Raw genomic sequence first — 25171 nt, 5'->3', positions numbered from 1 at the left:
GCAAGTTCCCCCGAATGTGAATACCTGCTCGTGCTGGGGTCAAGATACTGCGAGCATCCGCGAAAGAAAAAAAAAATCAGCGCACGTGTCTGTCTCTTCTTCCGTTGCGTTCGTCAGCGCTGTTTCGTCGTACCGTTCAACGTGAACCAGCCCGACTCTACCCTCTCCTTGGGTTCGCTCGTAACCGTGCTGGCGAGTTGGACAACTTTCCTTAGTGTTCTGTTGCTAGCCGGCGTCATTGTTGTAGCAATAAATGCCTGTTTGTATCAGTCAGTGTCGTTCCTTTGTTCGCTCAGAGCAAGGCCCGCCGTGGTCGGCATGCGCGATCACGGGGTGGGGTCCGGGCGGCTTTGAACTGTCAGCCGCGATTGAATGGGGGAAAACGTATTTATCTCCCCGATTCAAACCCCGCAAAGCCGTCACCGAAACCAAGGAAATTAGCGCAAAAAGTGTCCGCCATCAGTGAGAACCCTGGGAGAGAGGATTAAATGTGGCGAGGCGATTCGCTGGGAAGCGACAGATTGCGAGGGATACCGCGGTCGCTAGTCAGTCGAGGATGGGGAGTGGTGAAGTGATATGGCATGCCACACTGCGATTGCTGGATTGGATCTACTGGTGGTGTAAATTATTCAAGCGAGTGAAGAGAGGGCACGCCGTGCCACGTGTCGCGGTGATCGATGGACTAATTCACAACACCTGCCACCTTCAGGGGCAAACCTATAGTGCTAACGTATACTCTGCAGTGCGAATATGCACCTCCACTTTTATTTATGGCGTTCATCTCTGGGGAAATTAGTAATCATTTTTCACCTGAAAGATGACTGATTAAAAAGCAGACCACATGCCACCAACGGGAATCCAACTAGACACCATGCACCGTCCAAAAAGCTTGTTCTGGATTCCTTAATGTTTGTGCTGGGCACTCGTCAGTTTCCAGAGTCATGCACTGCCTACAGCGGTCCTACGTCAACTCAATGCCAACAGCAATTCCTTAATGAGCAAATATCAGTACACGAGCCTTTTTGAGTCTGCATCGATCCGCGACATAATGCTAAGTTACAGGCTGCCATCGCAACAGACAGAGCGCAGCTGGTCAAAGTACGGTCACAATAGAAAGTTTATTTCGTGTACAAAAGAAAGCAAAAGCCGTGACCATCAGAATAAACATACTCTTTGTAAGCATCATTCACAAACGTCTTCTCATTGTACCAGTCACCGACCGCCATTCGCCAAATGCAACGTTCCACCTCCCACCACAACACAGAACCTCGCTAACCTCCGGCACATGCACAGAATGTCGGTGGGCCATGGTGCGGTACCACCAAGCTCTAGGCAAGGCATTCAGCACTCATATTCAGCACCACCACCCAAAAGTTAAAAGTGCTGTCTCAATTAGCAATTCCAATGCAAATTAGGCATTTTTAATTTTTTTTTTCATGCAAGGACAGCCATACATTGATGCTGTTCATTACGCAATGCATATAGCTTAACAAGTTAAAAGTTTATACTCATCCTTTTTGATATGGCCGGAGTGACCCATGGAGACCATACATTTCACTCCCAAATGCAAGTGAAAGAAGAAAGGCTACATCTGAAGCTGCAGCACACTTCCAAGAACCTAGCACACTGCCATCACTTCTGAAAAGCTTCATTGTGTCTTGCTAGAGAAGGCATTACATGTAGCATACATTTATCCTCCTTAGTCATCAGCAGCCAACTAGGGACAATCTAAAACACGTCACTGAACTACTCAAAGTCAGGCTCATTGTCCCCGGCACTTCTATTACAAGCGCTATTTCAAACATTGAACTGGCTACACTTGTTGCACTTCCAGTGTACAGAATTTTCTTCACCACATGAAGCACAATCACAATTCGATGAATGATTCTGTAGGCTCCTCAAATGTTCTTGTATGGCATGGCACGTACAGGGTTGACAGCATAACACTAAACAAGGGTTTGAAGAACTATGAAAGATTTCGCCAAAAAAGTAAAGCAGCACTGCTGCGCCCGCGCAGAAAAAGAAGTATTTCCTCGTCACGATGTCCTTGAAGTGTAGTTGAACTTCAATGAAACAAATTTGTACTTGCAGCCAAAAAATTTGTTAAGTCACGAATTTCGTTCAGTTGAGTTCCTTCAACATGAGCTCCCAGGTTCTTAAAGCACTCTAGATGCTAAATAATCTTCAGTTAGATATTAACCTAGTGATTAATCCTGTAACAATCACTTACATCATGATACAGACAACAAATGACTGTTTATGTGCTTTTAAAAGCGCATCATATTGTGGCACACACTGCATTTACAACTTATCTTTGAAAGCAATGCGTCAACTGCACGAGAAGCAGAAAGCTTGCTGAAAAAATCAGTCACTCCAAAAGCAAACAAATACAGCAATACTGCAAAGAGGTCCTAAATCTCCCCAAGATATGCACTTCAACCTCTACAGACTCATTGCACAAGAATGTGACCGTCAAAATTTTTTCAGGGTCCCTTTAACACAAGATGATTCGAAAATTTCGATAAGAAGGTTCTAGACCAACAAGATAAACCACAAACACGACTTTTCAAAAAAGTAGTGTCATTCCTGGCACTTTTCCCTCATCTAACAGGAAGCCCACAAAACTCTGCAGAAGCCTTCGACAGTGGCAGTTTGGGGGCGCCAAATGTGACTGCAGCAACACCAAGCATGGGAGCTTCATAGCTCAAGCACTTGCCACTGATATTTTTTTTCACTCGCACACTACATTCAATGTGTGGTGAACAGTTCCATACAGTTTCTCAAATTACCAAGAGTGAAAAGTGGTGTGGTGGTCGTTCATCTAACATAGCAATGCTTGCAGGCAACCGTATGATATATAGCCACTAGTCCACCAATTTGAAATTTTTGCACACCTCCAGATGCCGAGTGACACAAAAACCATCCTAAAGAATACCACAAACCCTGAGAAGTTCTTAAATAAGAAAAAATGTGTAAATTTTGCAGCAACACAAAAATAAGAAAATGAAGCCAACATTTCAGGTAAAAAGCAGCTACAATTCATTTCATTGCACCACAAAGCCAGCTAGGCAGCACTGATGCTCATGACAAAGTTAGGCATGCATGGTCAGACTTGGCCTAGTGGCTGCCACTGTTGGGCTTCAGTCGCTAGCAGTACCCAAGATCACGCAGCCTGGAAGTATAAGATTCCTATCTAGCTTAGCCGGTAGCAGCATCTGAAAAGCACACTTGGACTACTTGCGCTTCTTGCACTTGAACTAGCACAAGAAACTAGAGTAAACTTTTGATAATTTGAACTCGAGGCTGACAGACTAATTTTTCAATTCATACTTCAGTCCGAACTGATCAGAACCTTGTTAAAGAAACAATCAAATTTTAAGGGCCCACCTTTATTTCTGAAACGCAAAACGGCTGCAACAGTTTATCAGAAATGCCGCAAAAGACTTTTACCAAGAATTTTTTTATCAGTGGATGCATGTTTTTATATATCATGATGCTGGAAACCATCATCAGCGAGCAAGATTGCCACTGCATGCCGGCATAAGTGATGAACTAGAACTAATCTAGTCCTAGCTGCCAAAGAGTAAATAGCTTTAGCACAGTGTGGAGTCGTCCATTTGAGTTTCCACACCTTAAGTTATGACACAGTGATGTACAGGTAGGTAAAATATGAAAGGGAACGCGTCATGAGCAATCAACCAATCATGAGCCACAAGCAAACTTCCAGTTTTCTAAGCAGTTTTCTTCCAGATCCATAATTACAATAGAAAGCACTTACAACTGCAGTGCACAAAAGCCGCCAAAATTTCTTCATGTGCAAAGTGACATATTGGTGCTACCTGTATGCCTCATTGATGAGTTTTTGTGGACAGTGGTCAGCGCCTCAACCAAGAAATGCAGAACACTGTGGTGCCATATAGTGACAACAGCTCAAACCATTTTAATGGCAATGCAGCAGAGCTCTTTGATCTCACCAGTCGCAGAACTTCCCACAGGCACCATGTATTAAAAACCAATGGTCTGACTGCACCAAAATTTGAGGGTTTATGGAATTTCACAGCACCTGTGGTCAGTATATAAACTGTGTTCAAGTTACAAACTCCAAAACTGTTGGATAACCGTATAAGTGCCAGTCAACAAAACATTGAAACAGATGCAATAACAAAAATTCATACATTCAAAAATTCAGTCCGAAAGATAAATTACGAGACAAAACAAGCAAAGAAAAAAACTTCAGAAGAAAACGATGGCCAATGACAACAGCTTTTACCAGCTGCTTCCAGATGGCGCTGAAACCCATAAGCCCCTAGGGAACTTCGATGCAGCTTACCTTTCGTAAGGTGGTGATACCTACACCACATTGAAGCGCAAGCTCATTTAACCACGTCAAACTATTAGTGCGGAAATAAGTATTGTCAACCCTTCTCTCCATTGTAGGGGTCGGTGCGATGCATGTGTTTCAAAATGGCACCCCCTGACTGGACATGTGTCGCCACACTACCAAAGGAACACTCTATCGAGGCATCCTATAAGCCACCAAGCCACCTCTGTCACCCTCACAAAGTGACCACTGAGATTGGTCACTTTAAGCGGGTTTTCTCAACTAGTATGATACAAGAGCTCTGGCGATGCAGAGGGAGTGTTACTTTTCATTGAAGGGCGCACTGGAGAAAACATAAACCACGGTGAAATATAATGAACACTTCTGAAAGAAAAAAATGCTAAATTTTACTGAGATGTGGTCACGTCGTGGGTGCACCGATAATAGACCATTTGACCACACAATGTCACTTCAGGGGTTTTATGCAATTTTCAATGCTAAATTAAAATTAGATATGTTTATTATTAAACTGTCCAAATCTTTCAAAATAAGGCAAGATATGCTAATTTCCACCCTAATCGATTTATGCAATCTGCTCAGTTGTCAGCCCCTTTAATGTTTTTGATGGTGGCTTCTGCTGTCAAGAACGTACGTCAGTTACTTACGAGCTTGTGCCTACTGTCAGAGTAGCAGTCAGAACGAGGTCACACCTGAGCTAGTGAACATGCTTGATTAGCAATAAATCGAGGCAGTACAGTGTTGGAGTGACAAACATAGAAAGTAAACACCAAGCACTTCTCATCATTTCAATGACGCATTTCTCCCATGCTTTATTGGTGCGTGAGCCTCAGGATAACCATCTAAAATAAAGGATGAAAAGGCAGCATTACGATTGCATGCCACCCTCCTTTTTTGCAGATGCCGATCATAGTTCACTTTACAGAACCTAAAAATGCAGCGATATTTAGCTAAATATGTTCCACATTATTTATTAGGGATAGCAATGTGTTATTTCAGCTGCACTGACCTATCTCTAGGTTTTAGCAGCTGCCGATCATATTTCACTTTACAGGACCTAAAAATGCAGCAATATTTCGCTAAATGTGGTCCACATAATTCATTTGGGATAGCAATGTGTTATTTCAGCTGCAGTGACGCATCTCCATGTTAGTCAGGGCTTTATCAGAGTTCAATGGAGCACCCAAGAGCAAAAGTGAATTTTGTCGCGTAACTTTCTCCACCTCAATGTGTCCCGTGTCTACCTCAGCATAGCGCACCCCAACAAAAATTCCTAAATTTCTTTGGACAGTCCATATAGGCCATAGACTGTCTATTCTCTATCGGCCATCTACAGACAGCCTATAAACAGTTTATAAAAGACAGAATTTTTTGGACAGTCAACAAACTTAAATCTTATAGAGTATGGCCAGCCAGACCTGCTCGTGTCCTTGGTAGCAACTGAATGGACATTATAATTGAACAGATCCCGTCACACATCTTATATGAATGGTGTCTTCATTATTGTACAGGTCAGCACTGAAAAAAAAAGGTAAAATAATACAAAGAACAGAAACCACATAAAGGATTTAAAAAGGCACCCAGTATATGGCTGCCCACAATTAGTCATCAGTCTGAGGTTCTGACATCAGCTTCAGCATCTTTTGACAGGTGCTCAACAGTCACGCAAGTGATATAAAAAGAACTTGTCCAAGATACAAAACAGTACCCTCTCTTGACCTACCTGCATTGTTTCTGTTACAGCAAATATGTGAGGTCTGAAACTTGCACAAAAAAATCCAGGTTAGCTACCACCAAGCAATCAAAACTATTACTATACACTAGAAGTTTTTCACATCACTGATGCTCAAAGCCTGCAAAGACAACCTATGCTTCAGTCAGTCTATCAAGCCATTCAGTTCAACTGAACAGAGCATTTTATAATTGTTTAACAGTATCTGCATGCAAACTGGAAAAGCCATACAAGCTATGTCAACTTCCACATCACTTTAGTTCGCATCTTTGTGGTCAAACCAAAGAGCAACTCTCTTCACTAAACTTCCTATAAAACTCTTTACGGTTGATTCATGTATGTAAACAAAGAAAGCACTGCATTCTTAGTTGCAGGCAAATGCTGACATTGGCTTGCAAGGCGACACTGCTCTGGCCTATCTCCTAGCACTTTCTGGATTTACACATTTGTCCCATTGACGGGGTGCACTTTTGGCCAGCTTTTGTAATGCTGCTTTTGTACTGTCTTGTCTTGCAAAGCATGAAATGCTTTCAGCTCCCATTCCATAGCCATTTACCAAGCTGGTCAAGCAAACTTGGACAAACATACATTAAAATGTATGTGCACAAGTGTAATGTGCATGTGTGTGTATGCTGAAAAAAAAAGCCTCCATTTTAACCTTGGCTTGTAACTCGGGTCATCCACAGTACAAAATTAAACTCAAAAGCTAGCTATAGGCGGCAGATCGACTGGGCAATGCAATAAAATAGCTGTAGAAAAGAGAAGAGTGATTGTAAAAGGTCTACGCTTAGCACCACTGCCCTGAATATTCCTTTACTGCAGCACAGATATAATGAGAACACCACAAGCCAGGCTAGAACCTGTGCAGCCTTCATATCAATAAAAATGCTTGCAAAACACCCCCGTCGGTTCTTTTCTGCATTTCTCTCAATCAGTCCGTGTGCCTAGCAAGCACTGCTTCTGCTGCATCCCCAAATACGGAATGCCACCACTTTTTGGTTTCGTTATACATGAGAGAACTCAAAAAGAAGCTAAAAAAAAAGGCTTGTTCACACAAAATTAACCAAGACTAATTACACAAATATAGACACACCCCACATACACCCAGGCAGCACACTTTGAAGCATGTCTAAAATTCCTAGGGTAGATGGAGGACTCGGAGGCAAAACAAACAGTGGAGTCCCAAGAAAATATACGAGGGGTGGCAGCGCACAAGAGTTGCAAGCGGTGCTAACAGCAAGTGAGCAGAGATGATATACAGGTCTGTAAGTTAGTGTTTAACCCAACTAAGATCCGGTTCATTTCTGTCAACGCTACGATAACGGTCAGCCCCAAGACATAATGACAGCAAAGATCACACACAGAGTAAAATGAAACAAGTGCTCCGCTGAAGGCCATCTTGCTGCTGGCACTAAAGGCAGGCAAAGCAAGGCACGTTAACGTGCCATCCTATTTTTCCTGTACAAAATATATGCTGCAGGCTTCCAGTTTTGATGCATGAGAATGAAAAATGCAACAGTTTACAGCATGAACGATGCTAGCCTCACCACATTTCCACACTGCATCACATTCTGGACGCCCCTTTAGTACCAACCTTCAAGCATAATGCATAACCCTTCAGCCTACAATTGCAGTTATGACCAAACTGCACCAATCAACACGGAATGACCTAGCTTCTCTGAGCATGCTGTATGTTATTTTTGAAATAAGCAACCAACAAAATTTCGCTTGAATGAACTTGAACTCTGCTTGAAGAGATCAATCAAGAAAATACATTCTTTGAACATATTTTTTCGGAGGGCTGAAATATGCACAAAACATGAAGATACAACCAGCGCAAAACGCTGCTTTTAATATAGTATTCTAGCAACGCGAACCACTGCATTCAAGCTAGCATCTGGAAAAGGAAATATGTTCAATAAATAGAGCGTGACAAAATCAAAGAAAATAAAATTTCCCAGCTCAAAGTGATGGCTTGAGTAAAGCTTTTATCACAGCTTCAGTCACAAGGTGGTTTAACACGGCTGACATTACATAATGGGCTAAAAAGTGTAAAGCTGTACTTTCTTTGTATTCTGAAAGTAAACAAACTGGTGAGGCACTCATAATCGCTGCCTTCCAACATCACGCCCACTCTAAAATACGGTAAAGCAGAACTCACGCAGTCAAAACGTTCATTCAAGAGGAGTTTCAATGTGGTAAGCTGGACATGAAAAAGTGCCTCACTGCTCTCAAAAATGCGTGTTCAAAATCAATCCTTAAAACGAAACATTTCATCTACTGAAAGCAACAAAGGAAAATGCAAAGTAGCACAAATATCTGTGGAAACAAAGAAGTAGGGCTTTGGCGTTGAACATCACTCCAGGCGAAGAGCGGCCGAGGCGTAGCTGACCGAAGAGTCACTCATGCTCATGCACTGACTGGACTGGGCATACTTCAGGAACTTGAGCACCATCCTGTGGCCGTTGCCAGAATTCTGGAGAGTGTCCACAGCCTGCAAGCAAGGACAATCACACGCTGACATGACGCTGCCGTTCAAGTGATACACTGTCACTGCCAATTCTTGCACGCAGTCCTCTGCGCTATCAGTTTTCGCATTCCACCGTGTTACAGTCCTCTTACACACAATGCTGGGATAAGCCAAGTTGTCCAAAGTGACTTTTGCCTTATTGTACACTGCAAGCTTGTTATTTAAAGAGACAATGAGGTCAAATAAAAGTTTACCTCTACTGATAAGGTACCATGGTTCTAATCACTGTGGAGACTACTCTCACCAAAAACTTAGCTTTTATAAGCTAAAAAAGACCAAGAAATTGAATACAGGCATTGCCATCATTGGCCGATATAGCAAGTGAAACGCATGCGTCAACACAGATTCGTGAGCGCCAATCCCCGAGGCTACGCTGAACCATCATTCAGTTCAAAACGGTGGCCAACCCATCCTTTTGGGTAAGGACCTCGCGACTCTGAGCCGACTTGCAGGGAGATTTTTTTAATCCAATTTTCTCGGCAATAAATGCGTCTTTAGCTGCTGGACGAAGATCAACATACCTGGAAAGAGTCAAAGAATCAACTTTTACTCATAACAATAATTGGATGATGTTTGTCTTTAGTGTGCCTTCAACGGAGACAAATCAACCACTTTGGGGAAGAATGCCGTCCGAAAGTTTTCCAACTTCAAAACCACATCCTGAACACAATTGCAGCGAATTTTTTTTTGTTTCTCCACATTCTTGTTACTACCATTCGCATGTGGCCTTGTCAATGTGTTAACTAAGCGAGACATGACCAGGGCCGCCTGGATTGATTATGATCACTCACTCCAGTTTCTACGATGTTTAAGATTTCTGACGTCATATAAGAAATCATATCACAAAGTTCCACTTTTCTACAATATTCTTATCTCGAATGTTCAGTTTTGCAAGGCATCTTATCACGCACTGGTGATGGCCAAGAGCGATGTTTATTCCAATATTCAACGACTACCCAGAGCAGCTGCTACTACTGCCACCACCGTGCTCAAACTGTTTTGAGAGCACAAGTCTGCTCAAAAAAACAGCGTTCGATTTTGACCAAATACGAAGCAGTCTTTCAGTTTGACACAGGCATGCCGGTCTCCTTTCTGGACTTACTGCCATCCCGATGAAGTGACACAACCTAAACATCATGCTGTTCTGTTTTGCTACACTTGGGATAAAATATAAACTTGAACTTAGTGGCCATGCTCTCATCAGCAAGAAGCACAGAGCAGCACAAGATGCAGTATCATTTGAAAGTCCTCTCACATTAAGCAGAACACCAATGGGATGGCGGCCGCAGATGGTGTTTCCGTACTTCTTGAGGTACGCGGTGAACGCAGTCGGAGAAAGCTCCTCAATTATGCTCATCCCCTGCAAGAGATCACACCAAAGTACTCAAAACTGCACACCCACAACGTCATTGTATTGCTTCATCATGTCAGACTTCTGGCACGAGAAGACATGCAGACAGTGAAGAAACTGCAGCTAGGAAACGAAAAATCACAAAACACTGCTTTTCTAGCTACAACAGAATATAGAAGAAGCACTAAATCAGCATTCTAAAATTTAACAACCAGCAAATAGTATGCAGAGATATCATACCAATGTGCCTCAGAACCACTGGTTAAATATGAGGCTAATGACAAGTCAAGGATAAGGATTTCAAAAAGCTGCAGCAGAATGATAAAAGTAAAACCCCTTTACTGCAAAGCAGCAAAGTAGTAGAAGTCAGGGAACACAAATCTGCCATTAAGCCTGAGTAAAGGCACCTGAAATCAAACACTGCTATGGCCTTTGAAGAAACTGACATAAAACTCGCACCTTGGTATGGCACATATAATCCTTGCAATTTTCATGAAGAGCATCTAGAGGTATATGCAGTAACTGATAGCTGAAGGCACAAGCTTGCAAAATTTCTGTTGTCACACCTCAGGTTTGGTTTATGATTTATGAGGTTTAACATCCCAAACCAACTCAGGCTATGAGGGACGCCGTAGCGGAGGGCTCCTGATAATTTCGACCACCCGGGGATCTTAACGTGCACTAACATCGCACAGTACACGGGCCTCTAGCATTTCGCCTCCATCAAAATGCGACCACCGCGGCCAGGATCAAACCCGCATTTTTCGGGTCGGCAGCCGAGTGCCACAACTACTGAGCCACTGCGGCGGCTCTGTTGTCGCACCTCAGCTGTCTCAAATGTTCAAAGATGGTGTCTTCACACAAAGAGCGTGCAAAACTGCCATGACATATCTTTGCTCTAACATGCTGAATGTCATGTCTATGTTTCACTGAAGGTGCAGAGCATCCAGTGCAATACTACACATTGCATTCACTTTGTTGAAAGCACATCACTCAAAGCTTGATATACCGTATTTACTCGTGTACTGAACCCACTTCTTTTCCTGAAAAGTTGACATCAATTTTTGGGGAGGATTCATTATGTGGGGCCAAAAAAGTTTTGAAAGATTTTTTTGCGAGAGTCGACAGTTCATGTCCTACAACCTTTGTCCGTAGTTTCGAGACCGATTTGTTTTTTTCTCTAGAAATGATTCCCCAAAACAAATGTTGGTGCGTATGTGTAGTGCCATCTTTTAGGGCTAACTCGAGCTATTTATGTTAATTGCTGTGGCAACCACTAGATGGCACTACATGTAGAAAAATACGTTGTCACTAGTCATCTGCGCATTCGACTGTGAGCGAATGTGGAGAGATGGACATCCACCTCGAACAGCGTGTAAACATAAAATTCTGTGTGAAGCTTGCAAGACAGCCACACAGATGTATGAGCTCCTTCGTGACGCTTACGGCAAAGAGACATTATCGCGGGCGCAAGTTTTCGAGTGGCACAAGAGGTTCGTTTCGGGGAGAACGTCGGTGGAAGACGACACAAGGCAGGGGCGCCCTGCAACCTCATGGAATGGAAACAACGTGGCTCGGATCAGGGAAATCGTACAGCAAGACCGCACTATTATAGTCCGTGTGCTATCAGATGCTCTCGACATTAGTAAGACAACATGCCACCAAATTTTTGCGTGAGAACTTGGGGAAACGAAAGCTGAATGCCAGACTTGTGCCACACTCCTTCACACAGGACCAGAAGGACACGCTGGCATCAGTGAGCGCTGATTTGCTCTGCGAGGTAGAGAAGGATGCTGCATTCGTCGACAGCATCATTGCTGAAGACAAAACATGTTGTTTTCAATACGATCCTCAAAACAAAGAGGCAGAACGCCGAATGGCGGTCCACAAGCTCTCCGGCTCCGAGAAAGGTGCGGCGACAGAAGACCAAGACAAAGACGATGCTGATAGTTTTTTTTGATGCCGGACGTGTCATACACCGAGAGTTCGTCCCACAAGGGCAGACGGTGAATCAGGAGTTTTATATCCGCGTGCTCCAGCACATGCGTGATGCACTGCGACGCCGTCACACTGACTTATGATGGGCATCTGGACAATGGAGCCTTCTCCACGATAACACAAGGCCACACACTGCTCTCAGCGTGACAAAATTTCTCACCAAGCACAGCATTAATGTACTTCCCCATCTGCCATACTCGCCTGACCTCTCCCCATGCGATTTTTTCCTGTTTCCTCGTGTGAAGAGAGCCCTAAAATGTCACTGGTTGGGGAGCGTGGAGGCTGTTCAAGACGCCACAACAAAGGAGCAGACAGCGCTCCCAAAAGAAGCGTTTTCCAACTGTATTCAAGACCTCAAGAAGCATTGGAGGCTGTGTTTAGACTGCAAGGGAGACTATTTCGAAAGAGTGCTGCACCAATGATTTAAATGTTAAAGGCATTTTTTTAATGGACTCAGTCTCAGAACTTTACGGACAAAGGTTGTACATCCGATGGCTCGTCCATCAGTGTGTCCATCCATCATCAACAAAACCACGCGGTCAGAAGGGTTCGTGTCACCGGTGTTTCACATTGTTCGCTTCAAAAGGTTTGCTGTATCACGACACAATGTGACTAACATGCTGAACATGCAACTAACATGCTGAACACCAGCCCTGAAGGTCAGGTGCACATGTTTTATGCAAGGTTAAAAAAAAAACTCGCAGCACGGTTATGGGTGTACAATGCACATGTTTAAGCTTTAGCTGTGGTGTTAGAGGTGCTAGGCATTTTCACTCCCAACCTCGAGCTCGCCAGTTTGCTTCTGAGTCTGAAGGTCCTGCTTCCTCCATAGCATTTCAGTGCAGAGCATGTTTTATAGCGTCCTGGTTTAAACTAGTACCTCATCTTTGATGCTTTAGCGCTCGCCAGCTTTTCAAGCGTACAATGGTACAGCTGGGCATGCAGCAGTGTGCCGAACATGCCACTGCCACCGACGCTCCTGTCAAGGGCACACAGTGTCTTGGCACGCTGCCAAGTTTGCCGAGCATGCTGCCCCGCTCCTCAAAAGATTAAAATGCAATGACGTTATCGGCACACAGCATCCTGGCATGTTGCCAAGGTCTTCGCTGCAGAAGGCGCTAAATTTATGAATGCACTCAAAAAAGCAGACTCTTCAAAAAAAAAGTAAACTATCAACGACAAAAGTGGTGGGTGTAGCAGTATTGCCAATACAATCCTCATTTTGCAGCCCCTTTGAATGCCATGTGTTTTGAGCCCAAAAGTTTTTTCAAGAGCAACAGCAATGTCAAAGATGTGCACACCAGGCTCAAAGGCCACAACAAACTAGTATTCCCTCCAAATGGCACACAAATAAATGGTGCCTAGGTGTGACACACAATCTTTTAAAGAGGAGGTTCATTGTTTAGAAAAATGACAATTTTGTTTCACATATACTAGCTTGAATTTTGCAGCTCGAGATTAAAAACTTAAAAATATTTTTTTAGACATGCTGCCATATCTACACAATTGTAAGTCGACTGAAATGTAAGTCGACACCCGCACATCACATTTCTGAAAAAAAAATAAAACTTGGAGGTCGTTTACACTTGACTTTTAATAATAGAACATGAGAGCACTATCCTGCGGCCTCTGCTTATCGCCAGCCGCTATCGGCTGCCACGCGTAGAGCGCCCGTGGACACATTCCAAAACGAAAATGTATTAGTCACTGGACTATTTGTCCACATTTGCGCCATCGTCCTCACTAATCCTGCCGTCGTGATCGCTGCTGCGATCCCACAGCTCGTCGTTCTAACATCGTCGTGAAGCGAAATCCCGCACTTTGCAAACAGCCACATCACGACGTCGCGTGGAACAGCTGAAAATTTTGCCTCGCTGCAGCTGCCACATCTCTATCACCCGTTGCGAACGTCGAACTTGCGGCCCGGCGCACAGTTTGTTTCTTCAGCGTAAAGAATGACAGCCACCTTGAATGTAGCCATGAACGAGCGCCGATCATTTATCGGACTCAGAGCACAAATGACAAATGATGAATCACTACATTAAAAACTTGTGAAATGAGGCCGGCAGTAGTTGAAAGCGTCAGAACCAAAAAGAAACTACGCATGAGCAGCGTTGGCTCTTCCGTCGGCTACCGACACTCCCCGGTGCCGCTGCGGTTCAGAGTGGAGTGCCGCCGCGATTGGAACAGCGGCCCTTCCATCAACTATCGACACTCCCTTGAGTGCCGAGTGCGCAGTTAAAAGTAAACAAAAGAAACTTGGACAACGCCTATTAAGAGTAAAATGCGAATGCGTTATCAGGCCGCCGCCACTTATCAGCAGACGCAATCTGCGGCCACGTGTGGGGAGTGGGCTAGTGCCGGTTTGCTGCTTATCGACAGCCACCATCGGCAGCCTCGCGCAGGGTAGGGTACCGGTTCTTCGCGTTGACATAGCAGCTGCTTAAGGCCAGCAGCAAGAGCAATGCGACGGAGCCGCGCATCAAAAATGCAACCACGCTGTACCATGCCTAACATCTGATTTGTCTCGCCTTTATTTATGGCGCGATGCTTTGGTTTTGATTTTAAGTCAACCCCCCCCCCCCCCCTTCGGATTTTCAAATTTTGAAAAATACGTCGTTAAAATCGTGTGAATACAGTAGCTTTCTCCTTTTCTGTAAGCCTCACCAGGTTTGTCGCTGTCTTCCACACGACTGCACCCTTAGGTATATCCACTCAAATAGCAACAACATTCAAATCACCATTGGTTGGCCTCATTTTCATGTACGCACAGGTTTACACTGGGCCAGTACTGACCTGTTTGTCTAGCTTTTCAATGGACTGATGGATGTTGCCCCAGGACTTGTCGTAGTACTGATAGTGAAACCTAGCCCCTGAAAAGCACGTGAAAACATGCTTAATATAAATTTAAGGAAAGAAGTATTTCAACATTAGTAAACTGTACACACAGCAGTGAACAGAGAAAGCAAAGCTGCCAACTATGGTTACCGTAACGTTAAAAAGAACATTTTTCACACAAGCAGTGAATGCTCTTGAGCTGCGTTGATGGCAAAGGTGCACGCAGTACATCACATGTTGAAACATTTAGTATATTAGGAAAAACTAGGAGGCTCATGCGTGCACAGCGCTTCTACACTTGCACTGCTCAACTCACATCTTAGCCACAGCACAGTGAAGACAGCGGTACAGTAAGAGTTAAGCAGAACTCTGTCCTGGGCACGTTAATGAGAAAGGCACAATGTGAAAATTTATGTAGAAAGCAAAGGCAAAGAAAATGCATGCATGCAAAAGAGAAAGGAGTACACAAAAGTGTGTGCTGATGTCAACGCTCTGCATGTGAGAATACACAGCAACATTGTGCATGAAAACAACATAATGTACAAAACATTGTTTCCAATGATCTGTTGCTGAGGAAGATAGGCCTAGCAAATCACATAAGATACTGTATTTACACACATATAACACAACCACAAATATAATGCAAGGGAGGATTTCAAGACCTCAAGAAAAAGAAAAAAAAAGTAAGATTACGATTACAAAGCAATCTCAGGCTGTTGAAGCCAACACAATTGCGTACGGAAGCGCGTCCAATGCGCTAACATAAACAGTCTCCCCACAAAGCAGTGGCTGCGATCACCGCCGTGCCACCGCTGCTCCCCATTTCGTACTGCACAGTCTTGTGCCAGTTCGCCCAACTTTCCTTTCCCTGCACCCTGTTTCAGTGCCTTCCCTTATTCAAAGACCCACGCCACCTTCATTCTACGTTCAGGGCCACCCTCTTTCGCCATGCACACTACGTGGCTGCTAAGGGCATCGAAAAGTTGGCTTCTGTAGGTCGCTGTAGCTATCTTCAGCAGAGAGAAAATAAAATCATGTCGTAGCCGCACCTTCGTTTCACATATAATGCGATATGCATTATGAAAGCGATGAGCTAAAAAAAAAGAATAACTCATTATATTCCTGTAAAAACAGTATTCATGCCCAGAGGTGCCTGCTGCTACCATGCACAGCATGGCATTAGCTTGCTCATTTCATATTAGTGCAGCAGCTGAGAGCACCAGAAAGTGGTTGTTTCCCAAATGCTTTGCACATAATTTGGGCATAAAATATTTTGTTTTCACCCTTAATTACACTGCAAGGTTAGCAAATCGACTGCCAGAAAAATTGTTTTCACCTTACGCATTAGCCTTTCAAAGTTGCGGTAACTGATTCCAGCCGTTGTTCTTTTGAAAACTCTACCTTTTCTATCTGTTTTCAGTAGATAATGAGAACAAAAAAAATTTCTCGTTGAAGGAATTCTTTTTACACTGAAATTTCACTAATCTCTCTACATTTGTGAGTGATAACAGTAATAAACATAATGAATAATGCTGTAAACCTTGATTACAAGCTTGTAAGTAAAGCCTTACTATTACTATCACCAAATACTGATTAAAGAACAACCAGCACACACAAGGCAATAAGAAGAGACGGTGCTTACCCCAGTGACAAAAGTCTGAGGATATCACAAAGAGGTTGTCGGCATCAGCAAGGTATTTGCTCAGGAGTCGGCCATAGAAGGCCTCGTTCTCGGGACTCAGCGAGCCCACAATAATGGGCACAATGGTGAATTCGTGGCTGGATTTTGCAAAGGAGCAGAGAGGAGAAAAAAGACTTAGCATGACCAAGCAAAAAAAATAATGCAAACCAAGGCTCCTCAAAAGGAAAAACAGAATGAACGGAACCAAGGCAGGAGAAAAGCAGAATAGGACCTGCAGAATGCTAACTGCATTTCTAAATGTGGGAATATGACCAGCTTTTAAGAATGTCACTGGAACCCCAGTGATCGCACCTAAATGTACAGTTGCGGCCATGATGATGCATACACAGCAGCAAGCTTCGGCGATCAAACACCTCTCGAACTGAACCTTGTGAATATTAGAAGGTGCTTTATGCGCATTCTAGCAAATACCACTCGTGCACTTCCGTACAGACCCAAGAAAGCAGCTTATTTTCTCTACTTCACGTGTGGCTGAAGTTTAACCGCCAAACTGTGCTGCATATTTTTTTGCCTGCACCTGTATACAGTTGTACGAACACATACCTTTGGCAAAACTTATCTGCCAAAAAAAAAGTAATGTAACGTACGCTTGCAGTAAAAAGTTCAGTAAAGATCACAGTGGTGAGAATTTATATTTCTTCACCACCTTTACTTGCATATTCAAATACATAAAATATAGCCTAATTGTGACTATGTCATTTACACTGTGGAGCATTAAATATCAAGCAATATTCTTTTAATACAAAGAAATTAAATTTCTTCGACACAGTCAACTTACATAAACTTCTCACAGTAGGTGTATTTCCAAGCGAAATTCATAGAATCAAAAACCAATCAGGCTTGTTAAGGGAAGATGCAGGAAAGCAAGGCAAAATTTTAACAGTACTCGTTTGATCGCAGGATAAATCTGAGCATTCATTAATGAGTGCTGTGCAGAATCATCCTGCAGTTATGAGACATGCACACAAAACCAACTGAACAAACCATTAACTTGCAAGGAATGTCAGCTCTGGGTGTTTCCTTTTAACGCGACAGCGTTAAGGAGCTCGCATCGCAGAAAAGCTGGTGTCAGCGTTGTAACACGAGACCCTTCAAATAAAAAAATCTTGTGGAGATATGAAGAATCGAACCCAGGTCTTTCAGGCTGCGAGCTGAGCACGCGCAGAACACGCTACAAAGGCTAATTGGTTCGAACTGAATAAAAGTGGACCTTGTGAATGCGTAGTGGTCTTCGACTTCGTGAAGTGTCTTCATGGACTGATGCGTACACGAGTAATACCCTGGCCATGCTGCAACATGCTGTCACATTCTGCTCTTAAAGGCGAAGCTTAAGCGTCCTCAAATTTTTGTTTACATGAAGAAGCTATTCTGATTGCTCTTCATGGTGCATAATGCATTCTTACTTCTTTTCAATCATTGCACATGTGCTATGAAGAATTCTACTTATTTATCACTATGAGCGATAGCTTGTATGCTTATGCATTGCAAGTTGCTTAAAAAAAGCTCAGTGCAACAGGGACTGGACAGAGACTAGAGACAATGCTCACAGGCACTTTACTGTCTTCACAGTGAGCATCTCGCCAATTTATATTTGTTTATCTTTCACTTTGCCCACGACCACCGCGTTTTCTAATCTCGGAGCGCAAGGGCACCTGGAGCAGTCTGTGTCATCAAGTTACCAGGACGGGTGACGTCTTGACAAGTGTTCCTGTGCTGTCTTATTCCCCGAATAATGCACGTTCCAGCTTCAGCAAGGCAGATTCATTGATATGCACAACTTTCTCCTGTACGCCACGCTTCCTTCGCATACAACAGGCATGTTGGCACGCCCCATCTGCAGGTTCAGTCTTTTTGTAATGCCATGGTGTAGCAACGCTGACCTTCTTGTAAAGATCTTTCGGCTTTTTAAGGGGATAAAAACACTGTAGCAGCGCAGTGTTTGTAGGCTAGTTTTTCAGCCAATGGAAAACATTGTGTATGATGGGCAACAGTGCTGACCTGGCATCTTTTTTTTATGTTTTCTTGCCGTGCCTCGGTCAGGGTCTGCTTCAACAAAAATTAAAACCAAAAACAAATAGCCAGGCCAGCTGGTTATTAACAATAAGAACAGCATGCTAAACGGGAGGAAGCAGACACAAACACAGTTATCTAAGCTTCCCTTCTATTATGTCTAGTGCAGCATGCTCTTCCAATTGTCAGTTCGCTTCATCAACTTCCCTGCAACTGATGTAATGAGGATCTTGGGATATCTGGTGGCTCACAGTCTGTCTACTTCCCTGCTGATGCTCGCCTGCATCTCCTTTTGATAAATTCCTTTTGATCAACTCCTTTCGATATTCTGCTGATCAATTAGCTCTCACCGTATCATATACTAGCCATTCTGGTTAGGTTAGTTAGCTCAGCTGGTAGAGCGACAAAGCCGGCGGTCCTAGGTTCGAACCCGAGACCAGGATGAATTTTTCTTCAACAACAAAGTTTCTGTGGAAGCCGTACAACGAAGTTTCTGTGGAAGCCATATAGCTTTCATTTGTAGCCATATGGCTCTGCATGGGTGGATACTAACGAATAATTACTCTCTATTACTACTCCTCAATCCAAAGCATTTATGGGAGTAGGTTCCAGTCAAGAGTAATTGCAGGATACCAAGTACCCAAGTGCTGCCATCCACCTACCGAAAAAAATCTGCAGCTTTCTGAGAATGTTCGTTACTCTTCTCCAACAAAGATTATGAGAAAGCTGCATAGCTTTCCTTTGTAGCTTCGGCTGTGCTCAGGTGGATGCTAATGAGTAGTTACTTCCATCATGTCATCAATCGTATGTGCAAATGGGCTAGCAAAGGGCTTTGAAGTTCACTGATGCTGTAATCTTCTTCAGTACCTCAAGCGCGCACCGGGTCATACTTCATAGCTCAAAAGGAGGTTATCTGTAGTTTTATACACCCAGAAAATCTGCCGGTTTCACATGAAAATTTGCATCCCTAAGAACTGCCGTCCGTCCTCCTTTGGGATTTCATGGAGTGCATTTGAACCGATTGAACACCTTCTTGAAGGGCGGAACTAAATCGTCCATTTCACTGTGGCCAGCCAGCAAACAAAACACCACAATAGTGCTTCAAGAACCCAAAAATGTAAAATGGCTCTGCGTGAAGGTCGTTACACCGCATAGCAAAGCAAAACGCCGGGCCTGCGGATATCAGGTGCCAGCATGCTCATCAATCTGAAAAGTGATGCGGAAAACACCAAACCACAACCATAACTGTATCATGTACCCCCAGCACAATTGTAGGAACCAGATACCAAGTGAGAGGCAGTAATCAACACACACTGCATTTCATAAATAAGCAGTAAGCACTAAGAATTAGTAACAAATACCTTGGCCAGTATCTCATCACTGCAAGCTCCCTACAGCTTTCTCAAGTGTATGGCTGTCACCTAGCTGGTACCTCACCTGTTCTCTAATACACTGCGACCACATACTAGTTTTGGAGCTCTGTATGGTCCATTAATAAGCGTCCGACTTTTACCGCTCACATCACTCTAATAGAAAAGCACTCCAAGCTTTTGGTAATGTATTGCATCCAATGACTTCCTCTCCTGTTCTTGTTTCTTCCCCTCATAACACCGAAGGAAGGCTTACAGAAATTAAAAAAAATTAATAGGAACAGCAAAAACTAATTCTTCACAAGACAAGACAAGTACACGAATCATCATGCAAGTGTTTGTGGGGTATACTCACTTCTCCATGACCTTTGCAATGTAAGGCAGGTGCATCTCTAGACTGTGCTCATTCTCATCGACATGAATCGAGACCTCTTCAAATGCACCCGTCTCGTACAGTTCTTCATACACTGCAAGCAAGAACGCACACACCAACCACTGCAATGAAACAACATCACACAGCAGCAATATCAGCCATAAATGGCTCGGCTCCAGTAGTGCATCTACAACATATGGTAGCCTGGGGGGTAACCATCGTGATGCAGCAGCTCTATGAAAGGCAGTAATTATACACTTGACATCCACTTGAAAGCAACCATGTCAATGCCGGGCCACAAGGTGCCAACCACATAAAGAATGGATGTGCCCCAAGCATGAATCCTGATGAACCAAGAACAGTCCTTTTCTGCGATGACACGTTATAACAGTGATGACGATGTCTACTAATAGAGTCAGGTGGCTTGAGGTGTCAACTAATGCAGCATGTAACAATCACACAAGAATACAACACATATGGCAGCTTACAACACGAAAGGCAGCCTGAGACAAATTTTTGTTCAACTGCAAAATTTCTAAGAAAGTTGTATAACTGTCTCATGTTTGGTGTATGGTTTATGGGGGTTTAACGTCCCAAAGCAACACAGGCTATGAGGGACGTCGTAGTGAAGGGCTCCGGAAACTTCGACCACCTGGGGTTCTTTAACGTGCACTGGCATCGCACAGTACATGGGCCTCTAGAATTTCGCCTCCATCAAAATTCGACCACAGCAGCCGGGATCGAACCCGCGTCATTCGGGCCAGCAGCCGAGCGCGATAACCACTCAGCCACCGCAGCGGCCAACTGTCTCATGTAGTTTTAAGACTGTACTCAGATGGACCCTAAAGAGTAATTACTGCCTTTCTCGGAATCTACATGATATTGAAGGACTTCTCTTAATACTTTAGACTAACATTGGGCAGTTGCTGCATTTTTTATACATGCAATTTTACAACACAGTAACGTCTGAAGGAACTAGCAGATACCTAGATGTTCACCATGACTTTGGCTTTTTTTTTTATCACTCCTGTAAATTACGGGTTACGAGTGCATATCACCTGCACCTACTTAATGCCCATCTGAGATCCACTGCTATGTACGTACTCTCGCTCCGAGATCAACACAACATTAAAATCTACCAGCACTAAGATAAGCATTCGTTTAGAGGAAATGCTACTCATGACAATTGCAAACTGAAGCTGACACCTTCAGCAAGAGTTTACGGGCCCAGCCTACAGACATGACAGGTAAAAAAAAAAAAACTGAGTAACTACCACCAATACTATTTTTAACTACACATGCAAAAGCAAGTCTGGAAGGCACACCACTTGTGCCAACTGCAGACACGATGCACCAACAATCCTCTGAATTTCACCCCTACTCAAGAGCTGTTGCTGCTGCCATCAAGTGTTTTGTCTTTCTCAGGTATCCATTCCGTTACTACAAGAGATCTCCACTCGTTGGCTATGTACCATCGGAGGCAAAAGTAACAGAGCCCCCCTCCAAGTTCCGACCTGAGCCACTCTGCGTAGGGGCACCACCTGACAAAGCACTTCTGGTTTCGAAACGTGCCCACTACGCCGGTCTCGACACCATAAGTGTTTTGTCAGGCGGCGCCCCCACACGGTGTGGCACTGGTCGGAACTTGGACGGGGGGGGGGGGGGGGGGGGGGGGGGGGGGGGGGGGGGGGGGGGGTCTGTTATTTTTGCCCGCGATCGTACATAGTGTACATTGCATGTACAGCCCAAATCCATTTACTCTTCTTAATCTCCTTTAGGACATCATTAATTTTCATTTTTCTCTAATCCATGCTGCCCCCTTTTGTACCTAACATCACCTCGTTTACCTTTCCATCCCTCTACCTATGAATGTACACATAGACGACGCAACCATGCACGCCTACCTTCCTGGTCAATGGTGAGATCATAGAATGGCGTCCGGTATGCTTTGGCTGGGGAGAGGCCACACCCTCCCAGACGGGCATGGTGAGAGGGACCGAGGATGAAGACGCGCCGCCTGCAAGTTGCCACCCTCACACCACTGCCCAAGGGAATATGTGCCCCACATGGCCAAAACAACTCTGGCAGGTGTCTAGCATGGAATCTTCACAAGACACACATCTTTGATACTTAAGAATTGTGCACCACGCATAATACAATAAAAACTGTGACTTCATAACCTGCTATGGCATGTTGGCCAGGCGGCGTCATACCTCAAGCATGCAGCAAGAAAAAACATACAACAAAACCGAACTCAAGAAAAAAAAGCCGACCGCTTTTTTCATTATTGTAACACAAATAAACTGAATGCATCAGCAATTCTGTCCCTTTGTAGTGCTGCTTATAAATACGCTATATAAAATGTACAGTGCACTCCGGCTCACAAACTTCAACCCCCTTTCTGCATGAGCCCAAACAAGACTTGTAGTTAACAACTGCACAGCAACAACAATTACTAGAGTAAACAGTTTAGTCTTAGCTTTTTTTCACATCACTCCCCATTTAAGGACCTTTTGTTCTTTGAGAAGGGTGCGCATCTTTTTCTAGATGTCAAAGCCTGTCCTGTATGTTTTTATCCTGTCTTCATCTCTTGATCCTTTAAGCACTGGCTATAAAAAAACAAATAAGGAAAAAAATGTTTAGTGCATATATCTGTGACATTTAATGCAAAACAACTGCTTTCCTTTACTGGTTAACACAATTTTTTAACTGTTGACATCTGTGCAAAGCTGAAGAACAGCCAGAGAAGAATCTCATTTTCGACTGTTCTTGCACACAAAAAAAGCAGCCATAGGTGAAACACACGTACAAGGTGATTCAGTGAATTGGTTGTGGTATGAAATATGCACAACATAAACCTTTACGTCAGGCCTGCACTGCAGAGTAGCTAGCTATTTTGCTAGCCATCAGCACTGGCAGTGCTTTCAGAACAAATGATGGATTTCAATGCAAAGAATCGCCATAGAAGCCCGTGAAGTGCACCGTTGTAGAGGGCTGCCTGTTACTTTCGACCAGCTGAAGTTCTTTAATGTGCACCAGTACGTGGGAATTTTCGCACTGCACGTTCATTAAATATGGTCACCACAGCTGGGGTAAATTCCATGAACTTCAGTTCAGCAGCTGAACGCCACAAGACAAGCAGCTCTCAGAACAAGTGATGCCTTCCTAGAGTGAGCTTCCTAAAATGGAAGCATACCGACTGAGCGATCCATGCCATGTTTCTTGGCTGAAAAGAGATTCACTTACGATTTATCCGATGTGCGTGAATTCGCAACAAAGTGAAACCACACTTTACAGCTTGCAGCAAGGAGTCCCTGACACCGGAAAGCACTCACACAACAGAAGGGTCGACTTGCTTGTACGCGTACGCAGCACAGGCACCGCAGTATTGGTAGCCAGCATGCCTGCAGCAAAAACAGTAGATGTAAACATATGTAACTGCTGCTCGACATAGGACAGATACTGTTCACTGCACGCCAAGCATGATAGCATCATGCCGAAACCTTTTACTCACGGTGCTATGAGCGCCCTGGCTGGCCCAAATGATGGAGGCCCTACAGCCGAGAGCCAGTTGTCAAGTTGATACCTCAGTTCTCGAGCTGAAACATGTACGGAAAATGCAAAGAATTCGGTATTTGCACATGGTGTGAATGCCGAAGAAATGTTTGAACGGGCTGCCACAATTGTTACATTGTGCATGTCGTTTCAAACTTTGGGAACTTCACAGGATGTAAGAAGTGGGAACATGTGGCTGCGACAATGACAACTACTTGCATCAAATTGTAATGCGCATAAATGAATCCTATGCACCAAGAACCCCTTCAGCACATTAGTCTCTTGGTTGCAACCAATGACTGATCAGCTGTGCATACAACCACGCCACAGATATAAGTTCCTCGAAGCAAAGAACATTTACAATCATTCATTTTCACGGCTTCTCTGAGCATGAGGGGTCGAATACAACAGGCTCGGTATTAAGCCCCTAGATTCGAGCTTCATAATGCAGAATAAAAAAAAAACAATTACGCCGACCATCTGCAGTTTTGGCTGGCATGTTTAAGTCAAGCACGTAGGAGTGCGACTGCTAAGCTAGCTGCTGTCAGGTCAGGAAGCTGCCGCCTACACCACGCTGCCAAAGTAATTACGATATCTGCGCAGTCGCTGCCAAATATAAGGAAAATGAGTCGTAGCACGCAGAAGAGGGCGAGTAAAATTCAGAAATAAAATACATTTTCGTTGCTTTAATTCGTGCTGAGAACAGCAGAGCGTAGACGCTGACAAAAGAGCGCGTAAGTTGCGGCACGATTACAAGCCACTGCTGTGACAGGTCTAGTTCGTGAACGCATAACACAAATATTTTAGCGACTAAACAAGAGGGTAAGATTTATATAACCGCGCAGTTCAATATCCATGCATTCCACTGAGCATGAACAGAGCATTTGAGCAGGAAGTGCGCACTTAAGGAAACAAAAGCCTTTGTAGAAACAGCTGTGCTCGACCGAAAAGCATCAGGCACCAGTTCGTCCAGTTCTCACCTGAATCGGTGTACCAACTACCCGCATGAGACGCTTTCCTCACCAGACGTTGAGATGACATTGCGGTGCCAATTTTGATAAACGGTGATCACTAGAAATAAAAGTAGAGGGCTGCAAAAATGTCCCAATCGCGTACGCCACAGATCCAAACAAAAACTAGCACGCCTAGCGCAAACGCCCCCTCCTGGTGAATTTACCGAAGAGCGAAAACGAAACCGACGTATATTCACAGTATTTATTTCTTTCATTGTTAAAAAAATAGTGACTGGTTCCTTTAAACATGTTAGCTCGTGCGTGTATTGACTAAATCTGCACAATGCTGTACGTAACAATCGCATTTGGAAATCAAATCAACGCCGACTGAAGCCTAGAATATGCTTCCAGTAGGCACTG

At 43.9% G+C, this 25171-nt stretch overlaps 1 protein-coding gene across 1 annotated transcript; it reads right to left on the bottom strand.

Moving 5' to 3' along the window:
- Positions 1–1093: 1093 nt before the first annotated feature.
- Positions 1094–24957, bottom strand: LOC144104758 (protein MEMO1). The gene is made up of 9 exons (XM_077637933.1): positions 24779–24957; positions 23758–23842; positions 23579–23647; positions 22148–22260; positions 20226–20337; positions 16431–16567; positions 14747–14823; positions 9857–9961; positions 1094–8565 (listed from the first exon to the last, which is right to left on the bottom strand). The coding sequence occupies exons 1-9, from the start codon at positions 24837–24839 to the stop codon at positions 8428–8430; spliced, it is 897 nt and encodes a 298-aa protein (XP_077494059.1). The 5' UTR covers positions 24840–24957; the 3' UTR covers positions 1094–8427.
- Positions 24958–25171: the final 214 nt, after the last annotated feature.

This window comes from Amblyomma americanum, chromosome 9 (genome assembly GCF_052857255.1).
Source record: "Amblyomma americanum isolate KBUSLIRL-KWMA chromosome 9, ASM5285725v1, whole genome shotgun sequence".
NCBI lineage: Eukaryota > Metazoa > Arthropoda > Arachnida > Ixodida > Ixodidae > Amblyomma > Amblyomma americanum.
This window is presented reverse-complemented; position numbering and strand designations above follow the sequence as displayed.